Source organism: Hippopotamus amphibius, chromosome 9 (genome assembly GCF_030028045.1).
Source record: "Hippopotamus amphibius kiboko isolate mHipAmp2 chromosome 9, mHipAmp2.hap2, whole genome shotgun sequence".
NCBI lineage: Eukaryota > Metazoa > Chordata > Mammalia > Artiodactyla > Hippopotamidae > Hippopotamus > Hippopotamus amphibius.
The window spans coordinates 30763005-30782001 of NC_080194.1; the positions used below are offsets into that span (position 1 = coordinate 30763005).

At 35.4% G+C, this 18997-nt stretch overlaps 1 protein-coding gene across 8 annotated transcripts in view; it reads right to left on the minus strand.

Moving 5' to 3' along the window:
• FAR1 (fatty acyl-CoA reductase 1) overlaps positions 1-18997 on the minus strand; it is a 74023-nt gene that overhangs the window by 39841 nt on the left and 15185 nt on the right. For 6 of the 8 annotated variants that reach the window (XR_009047447.1, XM_057695163.1, XM_057695162.1 and 3 more), the window contains exons 2-3: positions 9576-9674; positions 8232-8427 (exon numbers count right to left, since the gene is read on the minus strand). Coding sequence is in view for 7 of the 8 variants with exons in the window: in XM_057695163.1 (XP_057551146.1) it covers positions 8232-8427; positions 9576-9643 (264 nt within the window). In the remaining variant the exon portion in view is untranslated. The remainder of the gene's footprint in view (positions 1-8231; positions 8428-9575; positions 9675-18997) is intronic. The other 2 variants (XM_057695167.1, XM_057695164.1) reach the window with 1 other exon arrangement.

Sequence of the window (18997 nt, forward strand, 5' to 3'; positions counted from 1 at the left end):
CAAGGATTAGTATTTTTTAAATTTCAACTACACAAATCCTAAGATTTCTTAAATTGCTATCATTCTGTATGAAAAACACGCTATGCGGTCCACATTATTATCCCTATTTTACAGATGAGGATTCTGAGACACAGAGAGGTTAAGTAACTTGCCAAGGACACAGAGCTGGTAGTTTGCAGAGTTAAATTTTAACTGTCCATGGCTTTGTTGATTAGATTCTATTATCCCTCAGAATAGATCATAAGCAGTACAGATATCAGAACAATGTTTAAAAGGATCATTCAGATTTCTAAACTCCAAACCTTAATTTATCACTTTATTTTATTTTGGTTTTAGTTCTCTTAGCAGATTAGAGTAAAATACCATTCATCATACTCTACCTAAAACCTAAGAAAAAATTTAAAGGGAAAAACAAAGCAAGTATGTTAAAGGAAAAAAAAAGCTGGTAAGCAAATATGAAGATTAGATACTGCATAAACTTGAAAAAAAAAATATATATATATATTTAGGATTCAATATTCCTTAAGTATACTCAAAGGAATAAATTTAACTAGAGAATCAGATTCCAAGATGGTTACAGTATAAAGGTGCATTCAATGGTGAGTCAAATTTAATTTTTTATCCCAGATTTTATAGAGGAACACTGATGCTACCTCCAGATCACTGTTCTATTACACCCTGACTCTCCACTCCATTTAAACTCCATATTTGCAGTTTAAGCGGAGATTCTGAAATCTGGGGAAAAAAGTCTCTAAAACATATATGGTACCCGCTTTCACCTTCCTAGATGACTTTTAGTAAGTAACAGTCTTCCCCTCCACCACTATTAGCTAGTGACTTCAGTATTACTGTGTTCTTATATTAATTAATAAAATATTTACTACACATTTCAGATGAACCAACTACCTTCTAGACACTAAGAAAACAAGAAAATGATCTTTGCCGCAAGCTATTTAGAGTCTGATAGGAAAAATTAGACAAGTAAACAGATAGTTAAAATAAGACTTGGCCAATGACTGGATGAGGGATAAGGAATATAAACGTCATGTGGACAGGGACCAGGTCTATTTCGCTCAGCACAAAGGCCCTAGCTAACAGAGTGCCTGGCAAGACAGCAACATGATAAACATTTGTTAAGTGAATAAATTCATTAGGTGGAAAACACTGGAAAAGAAGTTCAGCTATGGAGATATGAGTTCAGTTTTGTGAATGCTGAGTGTAAAGCACCTATGAGACACCCCAGGAGACCTGTCTAGTAGAGATAACTGGCTCTGCGGGTCCCGAGTTCAGAGAAGAGAGAGCCAGACTACTGATACAGATATTATTAACCACACAGGTAGCCCTGGGAGAATATCAGCCAGGTAGCAGTAGTGATGAGCATCCAAGATCCAGACTATATGAAGCTTTTTCCAAATCTAATTTAAAATACCACCTTTCATCTCACATAAAACACAAGGTGTTGAGTAATCACCTAAATGGACCTAGTAAGAAGAGATCAGAGTCTAGGACAGAATTCTGAAGAATATTTAAGGGGCTAGCAGAGAAAAAGGAGCCTGAGGAATGACCAGAAGAGTACTTTAAACACACTGAATTCACACTTTTTCATTCTCCTAGACTGACAATGACCTTTAATTCCCCTTCATATCAGATATCTCCACCACTACACCAAGACATGATCACACTGCTTCACAAGTTACATCTCAAACATGATACTCATCCCTTCTTTAGCCACCATCTCTTTATTCAATACCATCTTTTCCAATGCTTTTAACCCACTGGGTACCCCAATCAGTTCCTACTTTACTAAGTCTACTAATGCCCTCTTTAATGCATTTTATTCCCTTTCCAGAATTTATTTCATGGTCAACTATTTTAATTCAATCCTCACCAGAAATGAGATTTATTTTCCCAGAGACATTCTTGTAAATCAATGGTTCTCAAGTTGGAGCAATTTTAGCCCCCAGGGAACAGCTGGTGATGTCTAGACATTTTTCTTTGTCAAAACTACGATGGTGAGGAGAGGGAGATGCTGGCATTTAGTGCGTAGAGGCCAGGAATGCTGATCACCCTACAATGCATAGGACAGTTCCCTGTAACAAAGAATTATCTGGCCCAAAATGTGAATAGTGCTGAAGTTGAGAAATTCTGCTATAAGACAATGTCCCACTATAGTATATACTCTATGCCTATGCTCTTTTATTCCTGTTTCAAAATCATAGTAGGCTCCACCTATAAGTTTCTTAATAACTTTAAGTGTATACACTCACTGCTACTTGATATAAAAAGAACTCATTTTATTGATTCACCAGCAATGCTATACATAAGTGGGAATGAATGGCCCTAGGAGTAAGTGGTAGGATGTGCCAGGGGGGAATAAAAACATAAGATAAAACGACATAACTTTATAGAGTATTTTAGTCAAATATTTAGACAAATACTTGGGGACAAGGCATTTTTATATTGAAAATAGTGGCCATATGTTTACACTAAGCTACAAAACTTCTATTTAATTTCAGGCTTTCAGTAGAAGATAATCATTTTCTTTACAAATTAGACTTACTGGTGAGGAAAAATTTTAGAAGCGTTACTCTGAAGATTCCAGAGAAGATGTCCAACTCTTTCTTTCACATTTTACTTAGGCCCTCAATTCCAACCAAAGCATCAGCTTCAATAATTGCTCCTATCCAATCTCTTTTAACACCTCTACACTCTCTCTTCCTTCCCTCCTCCTTCTTAAAAACTCTTTAGACTATAGGCTCCATTAAGGCAAGGACTCATTTATTCCTGAATTCAACCCCTTACATCAAGTGCTCAGCACTGAGTAGGCACAATAAATGTTCTCTGAAAAATAAAATGAATAGGAATAAATAACCTCTCACTAGGGGAAGGGAGGGGTGTTGGGAAGGCAATTACAGTATACCAGTTACAAGTGGTTGATGATGAAATGCCAAAATGAGTAAACAAAGGGCAGCGATGGCAACAAAATACACACACAGGCATTATCACTTAAAATAGGCCTTGTGGTCTTACAGCCCCCTTGATGACTCCCTTCTCATAGGTTTAAGGTAAGAAAACAATTCTAAAGGGATTTAGCAAAAAATCAGAAAGAGGGAAAAAAGGTGAAGAGAGACTAATGTAGACTATTTGAATAGTTAAGAAGTGTAGGGGATAATTTCTGAATTTTGGATAGAGAATTTTATATCCCACAGTTAAATAAAAATAAAAGCAACATGATAAGTATCTGCTGCATGATGTCAAAGAAAAGCTAATGTGACCTGACAATCAGTTCCAATCCAAAGAACTACCACAAAGGTATACGAAGCTCATTCAAAGTAAAAAGTCTGGTTAGTTGCTATGTAAGGATTTGCTAATATCTCTGTTTTTTTCAACAGGACTGTAAGAATTTAGATATACAAATGAGCACCATTCTCCTTCAAAAAAAAAAAAAAAATGCTATCATTGACACTTCTTTGTGGATATGCCTATAGTCTGAGTCCCTGCATGTACCAAAACTGAGCTCACAGCTTTCTAATCACTTTTGTTTCTGACCCCAACTTCATTCTCTGAAACTTTACTACTTTCGGATGTCTGCAAAAGTCAACTCTCTCCTTAAAGCATGAATATTTGCCCCTGTTCAGTATATCCATAAGAATGTGCCAGAAGGCTGTCCCCAAATGGTCTAAGCAACACTGTGGTAAGATCCTAGGAGTCCCTGAGACTATTTTAAGTAGTCTACAAAGTCAAAACTATTTTCATAATAAAACTAAAACATTATTTGCATTTTTCACTTTCATTCTCTCACATGTATAGAGAGGAATTTTCCAAAGCTACATCATCACTCCTGATGGCTAATGGAATATGTGCTTGTATGTATATTCTTTTACTTTAAAAATTTCTGTTTTAATTTCTACTACGATAAATATCAATAAGAAATATTTAAACAAAACCTCACAAAAACAAAATCTCTTTGAAGTCTTCAATAATTTTTAAGAGTGTAAAGGGGCTAGAGACCAAAAGTTTGAGAATTACTGCCTTAAATAAACAATCTTTCAACCTATTTGGAGGATATGAAAAAATACAGCTATAAGGTAATAATATCAGTCTGCAATACACTGAAGTCAATATATATTATCAAATAATATGCTCAAGAGTTATAATTAAAAGTCACTTGGAAAAAAGCTATAAATTATATCATGTTTTTAAAAAACATCCTTAAAATAAGCTACCAAATACTTTTAATTTTAAAATGATATTGAATACAGCTTAGTCAATCTTCTCAGTTCTCAGGAAAAAACTGAAAATGACCTTTATACCTACCACATTTAAGATGGCAAATTCTTCAAGCATAGTTACGATGTAGCTAGCTTTTATGGTGGTAAATATTGAAATATTAACTCATATCTTTTTTTATTGTCTCTAGAGAATTTATAAATAATAATAAAAATGACTAAAACTCCTTTTTTTTTTTGGCCATGCCACATGGCACCCAGGATCTTAGTTCCCTGACCAGGAATCAAACCTGTGCCCCACGCAGTGGAAGCACAGTCTTTTTTTTTTTTAATAAATTTATTTATTTATTTATTTAATTGGCTGTGTTGGGTCTTCCTTGTTGCACACGGGCTTTCTCTAGTTGTGGTGAGCGGGGGCTACTCTTCGTTGTGGTGCGCAGGCTTCTCATTGCGGTGGCCTCTCTTGTTGCAGAGCACGGGCTCTAGGTGTATGGGCTTTAGTAGTTGTGGCACATGGGCTCAATAGTTGTGGCTCACGGGCTCTAGAGCACAGGCTCAATAGTTGTGGCGCACTGGCTTAGTTGCTCCGCGGCATGTGGTATCTTCCTGGGGCAGGGCTCAAACCCATGTCCCCTGCATTGGCAGGCGGATTCTTACCCACTGTGCCACCTAGGAAGTCTGGAAGCGCAGTCTTTTAACCACTGGACTGCCAAGGAAGTCCTTTGTCTTTTTTCTTTAATTGAGGTAACTAACACTGGTTTATAACATCATATAAGTTTCATGAGTAGGACATTATATTTTGGCTCCTATATACACTACAGTGTGTTCACCACCGAAAGTTTAGTTTCTAAGTTCCATTACCATACAGTTGACCCCCCTTTATCCATTTCACCCTACCCTCTAACCCCTTCCTCTCTGGTAACCACTACTCTGTTCTCTGTTTCCATCTTTAACCCACATCTTACTTTTAAAAATAAGTACCTAGAAAGCTCATGTGATAATTCCTTAATCTAAGTTTAAAGTTAATACTAGCTATGTTTTTCTTATGTGTAAGTGTAAATAATTGTTTGAAGCCCTCTTTCTCAAGTCAAACAAGCAAAAATTTTAAATAATTTTAATTGTGTTTTAAAAGGCAGAAACCTCACTTGGGGAGAGGAAGAGTGCTGGTAGGAAACACTCCAGCACTTAATTTTTACTTCACATGCCTTATACAGAGTCCAGTAAACAAAAACCACAGCTTCCTCTGACACTCTTCCAACCTGCCAAGCAGTTCTCGGAGCTGTTGCCCTTGCTGTTTTCTCTACCGTTAACTCTTCTTCCACGTACCCACACAGATTCTCCCTCACTTCATCATTCAGGTCTCTGACCAAACGTCACCTCAAAGGGAACTTTTTCTGACCATTGTATCTAAAGCAGCTTTCAATCCCCTTTTTCTGCTTTACTTCTTTCACAGCATGTGCCACTATTCAATTTGTTATATGGTTGTTAACTTGTCTCCCTAACTGGAATGTAAATTCCAAACGCTGGGACTTTTTCTTCACTGCAGTATCTCTAATAACCCTAACAGCCTCTAGTATATAGCAGGACTCCTACATCTTTATGGAAGGGAGGGCAAATGGGAAGAACACAAGTGCATGAGAGTTTGGGGCAATGGGATGAATGTTACTAGAGAATAACTATCTTTGTGAGCTATACTGTCACTGAGTATCCCTCAAAGAAGTAGATTTGTTTTCAAAAAGTAATTCAGAGAAAAGAAGTTTTTCTATTTGAAGTAAGGATTATTTAAAGTTTTCATGTGGGGACAAACTCAATAAAGTAAACAGTGGGACAAAATTAAATATTACTTTTATTCTTTAATGCCCTATTAATAGTTTGAAACAATTTATATTTAAAAAGAAAAACTAATATTAATATACATCTCACTGTTAAAACCCTGTGGGTCTAAGATTACCTCTTAATGGGGGAGGGGCGGGGATACAAGCAAGAAAAACATGGATGCTTCACAAAAGAGAGAAGTTCATCTTTCTGAACCAAAATCATATTTGAATGGAAATCATTCTCAAACAATATAACACCTTAGTAAAGAAAACATTCTAAATAGAATTAAACCTCTTCTTAGTTTATCCTGTCATTGTAGTGAATATTGGTGATTGTATTTTATTATAACACTGTAATGTTAAGAAAATTAAAAGTTATATTTAAACATTCCCACACTTCTGTACAGGTCTTATTGTGTATCTTTTCTCTTTTTTTCTCTTAATTGTTCTTCTGTTATCATACTTTATCACTCCTAGGAGGTAAGCTTCCCACTGCTGCCCTAACCCATAAACTGACCCTTATTCCTGTTGTTGTTACCTCTGTTATTGACATTGCCTTTCCCCCTTCTCTTTTGCTTTTGTCATCTCTTAATTTTTGTAAACTTGGGCACCAAGCTTTTTGCCATCGGCTTTGGGAAATCAAGCTATTTTCACTCAGTGTGTACCAGCTACTATATTTACAGCTAGTAAGGTATCCAACTCTCAAGATTACTTTTCCCATTGTATCACAAAGCCTTCCATCATCTTTGCCTTATTATCTTATCTATTGGGGAAGTAAGGCTATAAAGTAGAAAGGGATTTGTTATCAAGTCACCTGCATTATATTTATCAGCTATTAGCTACACAACTTCAGATAAAATGAAAACCTCTGATTTTCCTTATGATTAGTGTATTATTGCTAATGATTTTAAGTTAGCTCAAGTATAACTATTTTGATGAATTTTTCTCCTTCACATTAAATATAATTTGAGTTGAGTGATAAATCTTTATTTTGATTGTACTTAGTTTTGATTCCCAGCCTTTATTAAATAAACCATGGACATAATTAAAAAAAAAAAAAAAAGACAACCTCTGAGACTCACTGTCCATATTTATAAAATGGGTTTTCTCAACATTTATCCTTACCAGAGCATGAGCTCTGGGTTCAATCGTCAGAGTTCAAAGACTCTGGTTCTAACACTAATAATATGACCTTGTAGAATGGGAATAACACCAGTACTTACCTTAAAACAGTTGCTACGTTAAATACATATAAGGTGCTTTGCACACAGTGCCTGGCACAACGTAAGCCCTCAATAAATGTCAGCCACTATTAACTATGGATTTCTACTGAAAGATCAAAACAGGCTGGAATACAAATCATATCTAATAAATTATTTATGTATTAACTCTAGAGAGTTGTTAATCTATAATCATCATATCTTTTGATACTTTTCAGCAATTCTTTGACTGCTCAGAGTAACTCAGAGGTTCCTGGTTTTGGTCTTTTTTGTTTTTTTATACATAAGTCACAGCTGCCCTAGGAGGTTAAAAGGTACCAGATACCTACCTAATAATTAAAAAATTACATAGCTACATACCAAACTTACTAACAATGAATATCAGATAAATTCATTTTGAGAAAATTCAAAAGCTTATGACTGTGAAATAATTTTACTCCAGCTCATTTCCATTTTTTCTCAGCAATATTTTTCTAAAGGTTAACATAGTTTTGTATTCTATACGACCCCTCTGTCATCATGTTCTTATTTGTCAAATGGGAATATGTGACTTTGCTTCTTCCTAATACTTTTGTGGGGAGCAGTTAGTGCTTACAAATTTTTAACTGTTATCAAAGCATTGTGTCTCAGACAGCATAGTAGGAATTAGAAACTACTACTATTCTGAAAACTATGTAAAACATCTAGTACTTACAAATAATCTGCCTCAAATATTCTAAGAACACATTAAACATTTACCATAAAGGTAATTCAGAACTTGTTATACAACTTTGTTCATCATAGAAAAAAGCTTTTTTGTCCTTCTGATCACAAGTCATATTCAGTTTACTGCCATTCTTATGGTATTCTTTTTTTTTAACTAATTTTTTTCAGGATAAAGAAATATACTAATATTTCTTAATATTTCCTAATATACGCGCACACACTTTTTTTCTCTCTTGCAAATGATCATTTTTCATACTTACCTTGCCACTAATGACTTCTTCTACTCGTTCCTGGGGTGTCTGTCCAGCTTTCTGCCTCACCAAAACATACACTGAATTCACCTTAGGACAAGACCTGAGCAACTTTTCCAGAAGTACCTTCCCTAGGAAACCAGTAGCTCCAGTGAGGAGGACATTCTTGCCTTCATAGTATTCTGGGATTGAAACCATTCTGATCCTAAGGAAAATATGACAAATAAGCATCAGTCCAAAGATTAATGTTCATTGTTATGTACTAAAAATCTCTTGTTATTCAAATAAGTATTTTAAAGGACAGGTAAAAACTAAAGTTCAATGTTAACACAAAAGGGGACATTAACGTTTGGTTCACTGTAGTAAGGTGGAAAGTACAATGAATTGCAACACTGGCTTCTAATCCCTGTGTTTTTTCTCTGGATCTCCTCGGACAAGTCACTCACCTTCTCTGGGCCTGGGTTTCTTTAGTACAATTTGTACCAAGTGACCTCTAAAAATTCCTTCAGCAATAAGAACCCAAATCTTCACTTAAACCTCAGTTAAACCCAAAACACAAATGAATGGTGTTTCTCTATCTCCAAAAGTATTTATAACACCAAATAGAGGTCAGCAGCAAGACTCAATTCCCTAGCTTGTATAACATGGTGAGGTGTCATATTCACCTATCATCACCAGTTGAAACAAGAGGTAACATCAAGTCCTTTCTTTTACATGTCTGTAGTGACTTTAAAAAAGTCATAGTAAGAAATATATAGACTGACTTAACCTCCCTACCCAAATTCCACTGAAACAGCAGAAAAGAGAGTATACTAAGAGAATGAACAAACAAAAGAACCATGATGAGTGGAAAAAACAAGATGCAGAAGAATTCATGCAGTTACGTCACTAAGGCTTAAACACATTCAAAACAATGCTATTCATTGTTTAGAAATGCACACACGATAATATTAATAGATGCATTAGAGAGAGTGTAATACAATCAGAGAAGAGAATAAGGAGCTTCAATTGTATTTGTTTTATTTAAGCTAAGGAGTAGATACATGTATTTTATATCTAAATTTCTCACAATTATTAAAAAATAAATTCCTAACAATCTGAAAACCCATTAACAAGCAGAAAGAAAAGAAGGAAGAAAGGTAGGAAGGAAGGCAAGAAAAAAGAATTTCCACAAGAAATAGATGAGACTAAATTATCATAGAGAAAGCCATAGCAGAAGAAATAACAACCTAAGCAGAACAAACATAGGAAAGGACTATAGGAGGCAAGGGCTGTCCCAACCCCCTAAATAGAAAACACCAAGTTCAGGATCAAGAAGCTGTAGGCAAATTAAGGTAACTAAAGGTTGCTCACAGAACAGCAGAGCCACTCCTGACAGTCTTATCACTTTCTGCACAAACACTGGCTCCCAGGCTTAGCATCCAGATCTGCTGAGAATATCCAGCATGGGTGCTAGGGACAAAAGAGAAGTAGGGCTGAACTTGAGGTTGCTCCAAATATCCACAAATGGAGGTGGGGAAGGTTGGCCATTGGGAGGAAGAAAACAAAAACCACCAAAAGAAAAAAAGTCTTCAGGGCACTCGAGTCCCAGAAATAAATTTTAGGTCCCCAGATTATCTGGCTGCTGCTGGCCCTTAAAACAAACTCATACAGAACTTCCAGTAATTTCACTTGGAAAAAAACTCTTTTGGAAAAACAGACTTCAGAAAACTGAGAGGAAGGCTGTTATGAGCTACCAAAACCAATCATTCTAGTCCTTCATAAATATGGATAACCAAGGATCATCAGATATTTAAGAAATATCTACAAAATTAAGAAGGACCAAAATGAAAAGCAACAGAACGAACCATAAAGAAAACCAAGGTAATGAAAAATTTACAGGAAATTTAAATTTAATAAATATCCTCCAAATGATTCACAAGAATACTGCATCCATCAAATAACAAACTACTAGGAAAAAAGAACAGAGAAGATGAAAGCATTGGAAATCAGAAATGCAAATGTACATAGAAAAATTCAATCAATACATAAGTAACCTATTAGAATTAACAAATGAATTTAAGAAGGTCACTAGATACAAGGTTTACATAGAAAAAACAAATGTATTTCTATACACCAGCAACACACAGGAAATAAAGTTAAAGAAAAAAAAAAACTATACCACTTACCATCCAAAACACCAAAAAATTATGGAAAATATCACATATCGATTGATGAGGATGTAGAGAAACTGAACTCATGTACACTGCTGATTGGAATGAAAAACAGTTCAGCTGCTGTGGGAAAGTCTAGCAACTCCTCAAAAAGTTAAACAAAGAATTATCATATGATCCTGCAATTCCAGTCCTAGGTATATACCCCAAAAGAACTGTAAATAGAGACTCAAAAAAGTACACGTACATACTTGTTTACAGCAGCAGTGTTCACAACAGCCAAATAGTACAAACAGCCCAAAAATCCATCAACAAATGAATGGATCAACAAATCATGGTATATACATATAGTGGAGTATTTTTCAGTCATAAAAAGTAATGAAGTACTGATGTACTACAATGGGGGAAGAACCTCAAAAACATACTAAGTTTAAAAGTTAGATATAGACGATCACATATTATAGGGTTTCATTTACATGAAATATCCAGAATAGATAAATCCATAGAGACAATGCAGACTGCTGGTTGGCAGCAGCTGAAGGGTGGAGAGAGTGTGCAATGGAGGACAACTGCTTAAAGAGCTTTACTTTGGAGTGATGGAAATGTTCTGGAACTAGACAGAGGTGGTAGCTGCACAACATTATGAATGTAGTACATGTCACTGAATTTTTCACTTTAAAATGATTAATTTTATATTATGTGAATTTCACCTCTGAATTTTTTTGAAAACATCAAAAATTAGAAATAAATGTAAAAGATACTAACGGAAAACTACAAAATATTGAGAGAAATTAAACAATACTTAAATAAATGGAGAGATGTACTACATTCCTTAGATTCAATACAATCCCAATCAAAATGTAAGCTGCTTTCATTTACGTATGGAAATTAAGACTCTAAAATGTTACAGAAATGCAAAGGGCCAAGAGTAGACAAGACAAGCATTAAGAACAACAAACCTGGAAAACTTACATTACCATGTATCAACATGTATTATAAAGCTACAGAAATGTGGTATTGGGACAAGAAGAAACAGTACAGTCAATTGGGTATCCATATAGCAAAAAATGAATCTTGACTTCTGTATCACACTACACACAAAAATGAATTCCAGATAGACTACACACCCAAATGTGACAGGTAAAATAGTTATTATTCTAGAAGATGACACAGAATATCTCCATGATCGTGGGGTAGGCAAACATTTATTAAACAGGACACGAGAAGTGCTAACCAGAAAGGAAAAATACTAATAAACTGGAAGACACTAAAACTTAGTTCATTCCACAACACTATTAATAGAGAGAAAAGGCAAACCAGATAATAAGACATTTGTAGTAGTATGTATAAATGACAACTGATTACCCAGAATATATGAAGAATTATAAATCAATAAGAAGAAATGAAAAAAAAATAGAAAAATGGGAAAGGTCTGAACAGAAAAGGAAGCATAGAGTATCCAAACGGCATTACAAAAAAGTATCCAAATGGCCAATTAGCACATGAAAAAGGGCTGAACTTCATTAGTTATCAAACCACAATGTGATCCTCGTACCCTGTCCCCAGAATGGCTAAGATGAAAAAGACAGGCAATACATAGTATTGGTAAGGTTACAGAGAGAGAAAATGGAACTCTCATCTACTGCTAGAGGAAGTACAGATTGTTATAACACTTGGTAAAAGTGGTACTACCTAATAAAACTAAACAATCACATATCATATGATATAGTAATTCCATTCCTAATTATATACCCGATAGAAATGAGTACAGGTGTTCACCAAAACACTCATAAACAATGTTGATATGTTTGTAGCAGTACTATTCCTATTGACCCAAAATTTTAAAAATCCAAACGTCTATCAACAGTATATTACATAAACTGTAGTATATTCGTACAATGGAATATTAAAAAACAATGAAAATGAATGAACTATCACTACACACAACGTGGATGGGGCTCACAAAGAGTACAATGAGCCAAAGAGGCCAGATACAAAAGGTGTATACGATATAATATCATGTATATAAAGTTCAGAAACAGGCAAAACTCATCCTATGGTTAAAAGTCAGAACAATGGCTATCTGCAGGGGAGGAAGAGGTAGTGACCAAAAGGGTGTGAGGGAGGCTTCTGGGATGCTGGTTATGTTCTATATATTTCTTGATCTGGGTGGATTGTTTTTTAAAATTTATCAAGTTGTACACAGGATTTATGGACTTTCTGAAGGTATGTTACATACCTCACACAGCAATAAAAAGTTTACTTTAACCAATAAAAGCAAACATAGGGTGACCATATATGTCCTGGTTTTCCTGGAATAAGCCTGGTATTACACATTATCCCAGTTTAACTTTGATTAGAATCCCCTGCCCTCAAAACTGTTCCAGTTTTCACAGCATGGTTACTCTACTCACAACCTGCTTCAGGTCTAATAAGGCTATTTGAAGACTTCATCGACCCCCAAACCTAACTAAAACTATAGAACATTAAAGTTAAAATGCTGTCATGGGGAGAAATGAAGAATAATTCTGCATCAATACACCTAACAAATCTGATAAATATTAATGACAATCACATACTAAATATATGTTAAACACAGTGTCCTTAGTGCATGACCTAGAACAAGTTATCTAATTCTCTGAGTTCATTTTCTTCACATGTAAAAATTTATTCAACAGACATTTATTAAAAACCTACCGGATACCAGGCACCAGAAAGTTTTCCACAGGTGTACACATGCATTTAAGACAGAAAAAGATACTAAGCAGTTTTCCCTTTAATAATTGAGGATTTACAGCCTGAATATGTGATTGGTTCAACCCTAAAAAAATACAACTACGTACTTTCTTCCTCATCTACTGAGACACCCTCCCTATAAAGCCTAAACAGCAAATCTGTTAACACCAAATAACAGAAAATTTTTACTGAACTTAACACTCTCTCCTTAACAGTATAAACATTATTTGCTAAGAGAGTTGCAGAATGAAACTGCTTCTTAACAGTTTCAGGTAACAAGCGTAAAGCTGCTTCCATGTGATTTTATCCTTAAGGTTTTCTTCATGGAAGAAAGAACAGATTCCTACAACGCCCCCATTTTATCACAATGCAACCCAAAACTTTACAAGCACTAAGTATTTTTAAACTCTGTCTCCAGATATTCTTAACTCCCCCACCCACCAATACACTTTACCCTATTAACTTACTGGCAAAGCCAGTACAAATGAGAATTCTTTTAAGGAAAGTCTAGACATCACATCTTCCACATAGTCCTCCCAGTACAGCCAAAAGCTATAGGAAAAGCAGAAGCCAGGAAATAAATGCTGCCAATCCTTCCAGAGCATGCTGTTTAGATTCCTACTGTGTGATTCTACTTACATAGCAAGATATCTAAGGCTCCTATCAACTGCTCAAAAGTAGCTGCAGCACTGCAATAATGAGAAAAGCAGCAGTATCACTCCCATGTGCCAGGGCAGAGAAGCTGTGAAACATGATTCATATTTATTTTCACTGTTTTTGAGCTGCCTTAGGAAACACCACCTAGCAGGGGCAGCTGGGTATTTTCTTCAAAAAGTACCTCATCCTAGGGTTCAAAAGTTAAAGAAGCAGAAATCTTTCAGAAGACCAGCAAAATGGTAGGTACTAAATATCACAATACTTTCAAGGCTTTCTTGCTAAAGTGGGTTTTCCTAATGGGTTTTATAGTATGCATATAAACTTATGTTAAGAGAACATACTACAAAGCTACTTAAACTAACATACATTCACTTGCTAGGAGCTCAAGTCCAGGCTCTGCCACTTTGAAGCCATGAGATCCTAAGATAAAACTACTACTCTGAACATGTTTCCTTATCTACAAAAGAACATGCAGGTCGCATGGGCAAAAAAAGCCTGGAATGGACACAAATGGAGAAATCACAGATAATTCTGAGATAGCACTCACCCAATCAATATAAACTGCACCCTTGTAACATAAATGTAGTCTCTTAAAAAATGTCCTAACGTTAATGGAAAGCCAATCATGTTGTCTCAATACTTTTAGAAACCTGGTTAAGAAAGAGACAATTTCCTTCTCTCATTTTCAACTTTTTAAAAAAAAAAATTCTTCATACTGTGTATAAAGTGAATGACTGGTGAGAGCATGCTGTGTGGTATGGGGAACATAAGTAAAAAAATAAAAAATAAAAATATAAACTTAAAAAAAAAGAGGTCTTTAAATAGACAAAGCAATTCAAGTGAGAGATTGGGGTATTACAATAACAAGAAAACCACAAAAATCTGTGGCGCCCCCCCCCCCAAATAAAAGCAGCTCTTTAGTGCCAAGAAATGGGAATTCCTTTGCCTATATGAGAGCTAAAAACAACTCAAATTAATTAGAACTTTTAATATATTGTCAGGTAGTTGTTTCAGACACTTGCTAAGCAGAAAGACAAACGTGAACAAGTACATGGAGATTAGGATATGGCGGGAGGAAGGAATGAGGTAGGTCCACAGGCTTGAAGCAAAGTTTTACAGAAGACTCACCAGTGATGAGAAAAAATAATAAAGGGAAGCCAAGAAAAGGAGAGATTAAGCACAAAAAAATGGTATCTCTCATGCTTTCAGATACAATTTCCTACAAGTCTTCTTAATTTTTCTTGCCTAACGTTACTCAGCACCTATATATAGACAGAGGCAAATTTAAACCAGTGTCTTCTAACTAAATTCCACATTTATGGAGGGTATAAAAAGTTTCCACTTGTCTTACAGTGAGGTAAAGGCATCAACTCATAGTAAGGAGTGAGTGCACAGCATTGGAAGAGGAGTTCAGAAAAGTGAAGGGGCTGGAACAGATGGTCTTGAAGGCCCTTTCCATTTCTTAAGTTGTATGATTTATTCTAAGAGGAAATGAACAGTACTCTTTACTACAGGGTCTTCTTGGCATATAACAGACAATCTGCTCCACAGAAAATTTTAACATATGAAATAAGGCAAATTCTGGCTGAAAAATCCTTAAAAGTCCACATCATTTCACAGTAAAAGTTAATGAGCCAATCCAGCAACACAGTTTAGAAATAAGACTATTAACTGGTTTAGGTAGACACTCAAACAATTAAAACTCAAAGGCAATTAATTAGACTTTACCAGTATTTCCCTGAAGGTCATTTCCAGAGGCACCCAACAAAGAGAATAAGAAAGAAAGAGATCTACTGTCAAACTTAGAACCTGACTCACAAGACCACCGAGGTAGACTTAATTATTGCCACTTACCAGGTGGAATACAAAGACATCATTCTCAAGTTAGGTAATAAACACTTACCAAAGATTAGTGGACTTATTTCCAACTCTACCCGACCCACTGAAAGACCTTTCCTAAATAGAATTATTTATTGGAATACTAGAAACAAAAAACTCAGGGCAGTACAGGTAATAAGGTAGAAGACAAGAAGCTCTGAGAGCTTCTTACAGTCTTGCTTAAGATTAATAACAAAATTCAAACATGGTTCTACAAATATCTATACCAAGACATACAAATCTCTGTATCAATATATATACTATATAGTGCACTTAACTACCTTTGAAAACAGTGAGTTTTGTATAAGGAAGCATGGGATCAGAATTTGCACTCCAAAGCTTGTCACTAATGGCATACGGATTACTTTGAGCTGAAGGAACTGAGATTCAACAGATAAGGAAAGAATTCTTCTCAAAGGCTCCCTCATCTGATTAAAAGAAACTTGCAAGAAATGAGGACTGCCACAATGAGGACTCTCTGGGTGAGTTTCATGGCCTTGAAGAAGATGGAATGTTAGCACCAAGATGAACAAACTTTACTAAAATAACCTATATCTTCTATTAGTTTTCCTACATATTTACCTCCCCACAATTTATTGCCCCTGGAAGCCCAAACTCCTTTTCCTTTTCCTAGTCACTTCTCCATAATTTATAACCCTTTGTTAACATGGTATATAAGCTCTCAAGTCTAACCATCTCTTTTTTGGGTTTTCACTTTTCTGTGAAGCCTTTGAGTTTAAAAAATATTCATATGCCTTTTCTATTATTCTGTCTTTTGTCAGTTTAATTGGCAGGCATCAGTCATAGACCATAAAAGGATAGAAGAAAGAAGTTTTTCCTCCCCTACATAAGCCATTAAGAAACTAAGTTTCTAGTGAAGCCATTTTCAGTAATCTACTGAATCTGGTCCTGTTATAAACTGCTTCCTGATAAACAAGGTAGGCCCCCTTTGTGGAAACAAGCCTTTCAGATAACCCAATACCATGTTGTAGTGGGGACATTTGGGCTCTTGAGTCTAGCAGGGCTGGGCCAGAATCTAGGCTCATCCATTTATCTTGGGGGTTAGCTTATTTACCTACTTGTTTCTGCAGTTTCCTCATCTCTAAAACATATAGACAACACACACACACACACACACACACACACACACACACACACACACACACACACACACACCCCTTCACTTCATAACATTTATGTAAGGATTACGGCTGGGCACATAATTACATTTCCTTATTCATCTTCCCCCTACTTCTTCGGCAGCTATTTCTCAGTATGGTCCCTCAGCAGTCAGTCTGATCTGTAATATTTCAGTCTAAAACACTTTAATTATCTTTTTTTTTCTGGAAATAATCATTTACTTATGAGTATAATTTTTAGACCAGGAAAAAATTTTTATTACCAAAGTAAAAACTAATAGTTACTTTATCTCTGGACTGTATACTGTTATAGTCACATATACATATACCCATTTTTTAATTCTGGGAAGGAAATTAATGATTTTAGAAGTAGGTTTAAAACAAACCTCTAAGAACTAAAAAAGGAAAGAGGTGTGCAACTTATATTGATATAAAACACAGCATTCATGATTAATTTTAAAAGTCAAAATGTAATATTCTGTATGATACACCACCTTTTATGGAAAATGAATGAAAAAAATGAATGCATATGTTTATAAATACGCAGATTTTTCTGTCAAAAAAGCCAAAAAGTTGGTAAAAACGGTTGCCTCTGGGAGGGAGAACTGGATAGCTCGGGGAGAGAAATGACAGGCATTTGCTTTTCACTATATATCCTTTTGCAAACTTGTACTAAGTGCATGTGTTATATATTTTTAAAAACCAGTATTTTTGTAAAATAGAAAAATTAGAAGGTACCAAAAAATCTGAAAGTGTATATTTTCCCATCAATTAGCAAGTCTCCACTATCTTCTGTCCTCAACAATTTACAAACTCATTTTCATCTATGAGAAAAAAAATTTGAAAAATCTTTTTTAAAGAGAAAGTAAAAGACTAGCATTGTGTTAAGAAAAAAAGTGTATTATCTTTCTTCTGTTAATCTTTATTACTTGAGTTTTTATTCCATTTCTTTATTAGATGGAATTAGTAGTAAACCTACTAGATTAAAAACCAGATGATGTTTTAACTATGAAACTATTGTTTAACGAGACTTTAGCAGACTGGATTTCCTAAATGGAATGTGAGAAATTCTTCCCCCATCAGGATAATGTTGCTCTTTGGATCAGATACCCTTCTCTTCCATCTCCTGAGAGGACCCCTACGTTCACTATGTTCACCAAGGAGTCAAGTACACAGAACTACCAAATATAGTTCTGTAGGGACGTTCTGCAGGGAAGTTCTGCAGTGAGATGGCTCTACCTGTGTGTTTCTTTCTGCCCCAGTATTTATTGAACACAAACAGTAAAAACTAACAAAAGGTAGTTGTAAAGACTCTTAGTTCCATGCTTTAGCTGCTATAAATTTATTTAGGGAAACTAAGCACTGAATATGAAAGTCTCTAGATAATGTCTAAACATTCATTCCAGCTTCCTATAAATTTCCACCTATAGCTATACCTTAAAGCAGGATCTATTTAGTTGTCCTCCTCTTTAAAAGTGGCTCCTCTGCGCCTCTGGCATGTAACAAACCCAAAGTAAATAACCTACCAATGGAGACAGTGGGGAGAGCAAACAGACAAAGAATAAGCTATTTCATCTATCTTTTCATTGGGAATTACTGACTCCTAATCAGGGGCAATTCTGTGTTTAACATAGCCACCTCCAATGCTGTTTTGTCTCATCATCCTACACCTCTAAGATGGAGGACCACTTGGCAGGAGTACTGAAGGAAATTCAAGCAGCAGTAGATAGAATGCTGAGGGTAAACAATCTTTTCACTATCCGTTAGATTCCATGACTGAAAAAGTAAAAAAACAAAAACAAACAAAAAACTTCAAGTAACCTCAAAAGGGGGGAATTAATTCCAAAATACTCTAAACCAAGAGTTGGCAAAGGTTTCTATAAAGGCTCAAGTAAGTAGTAAATATTTTCAGCTTGTGGGCCATACAATCTTAGCAGCAACTACTCAATTCCGCCATTCAGGGCACAAAATCAACCATGAACAGTAAGTAAACAAATGCGCATGGCTGTGTTCCAATAAAACTTTATTCACAAAAACAGGAAAACAGTTTGCAGGCCAAAGTCTGCCAACCTCTGTTCTAAATAAAGATTCCGAACACTCCACATTCAGAAAAATGAACTACTAAGAAAGGCATCAATGGGAAACCAGCACAGTCTAAACAGCCATTGCCTGTGATTTCACTATTACTAGTTACTGCATATATCACTCTAAA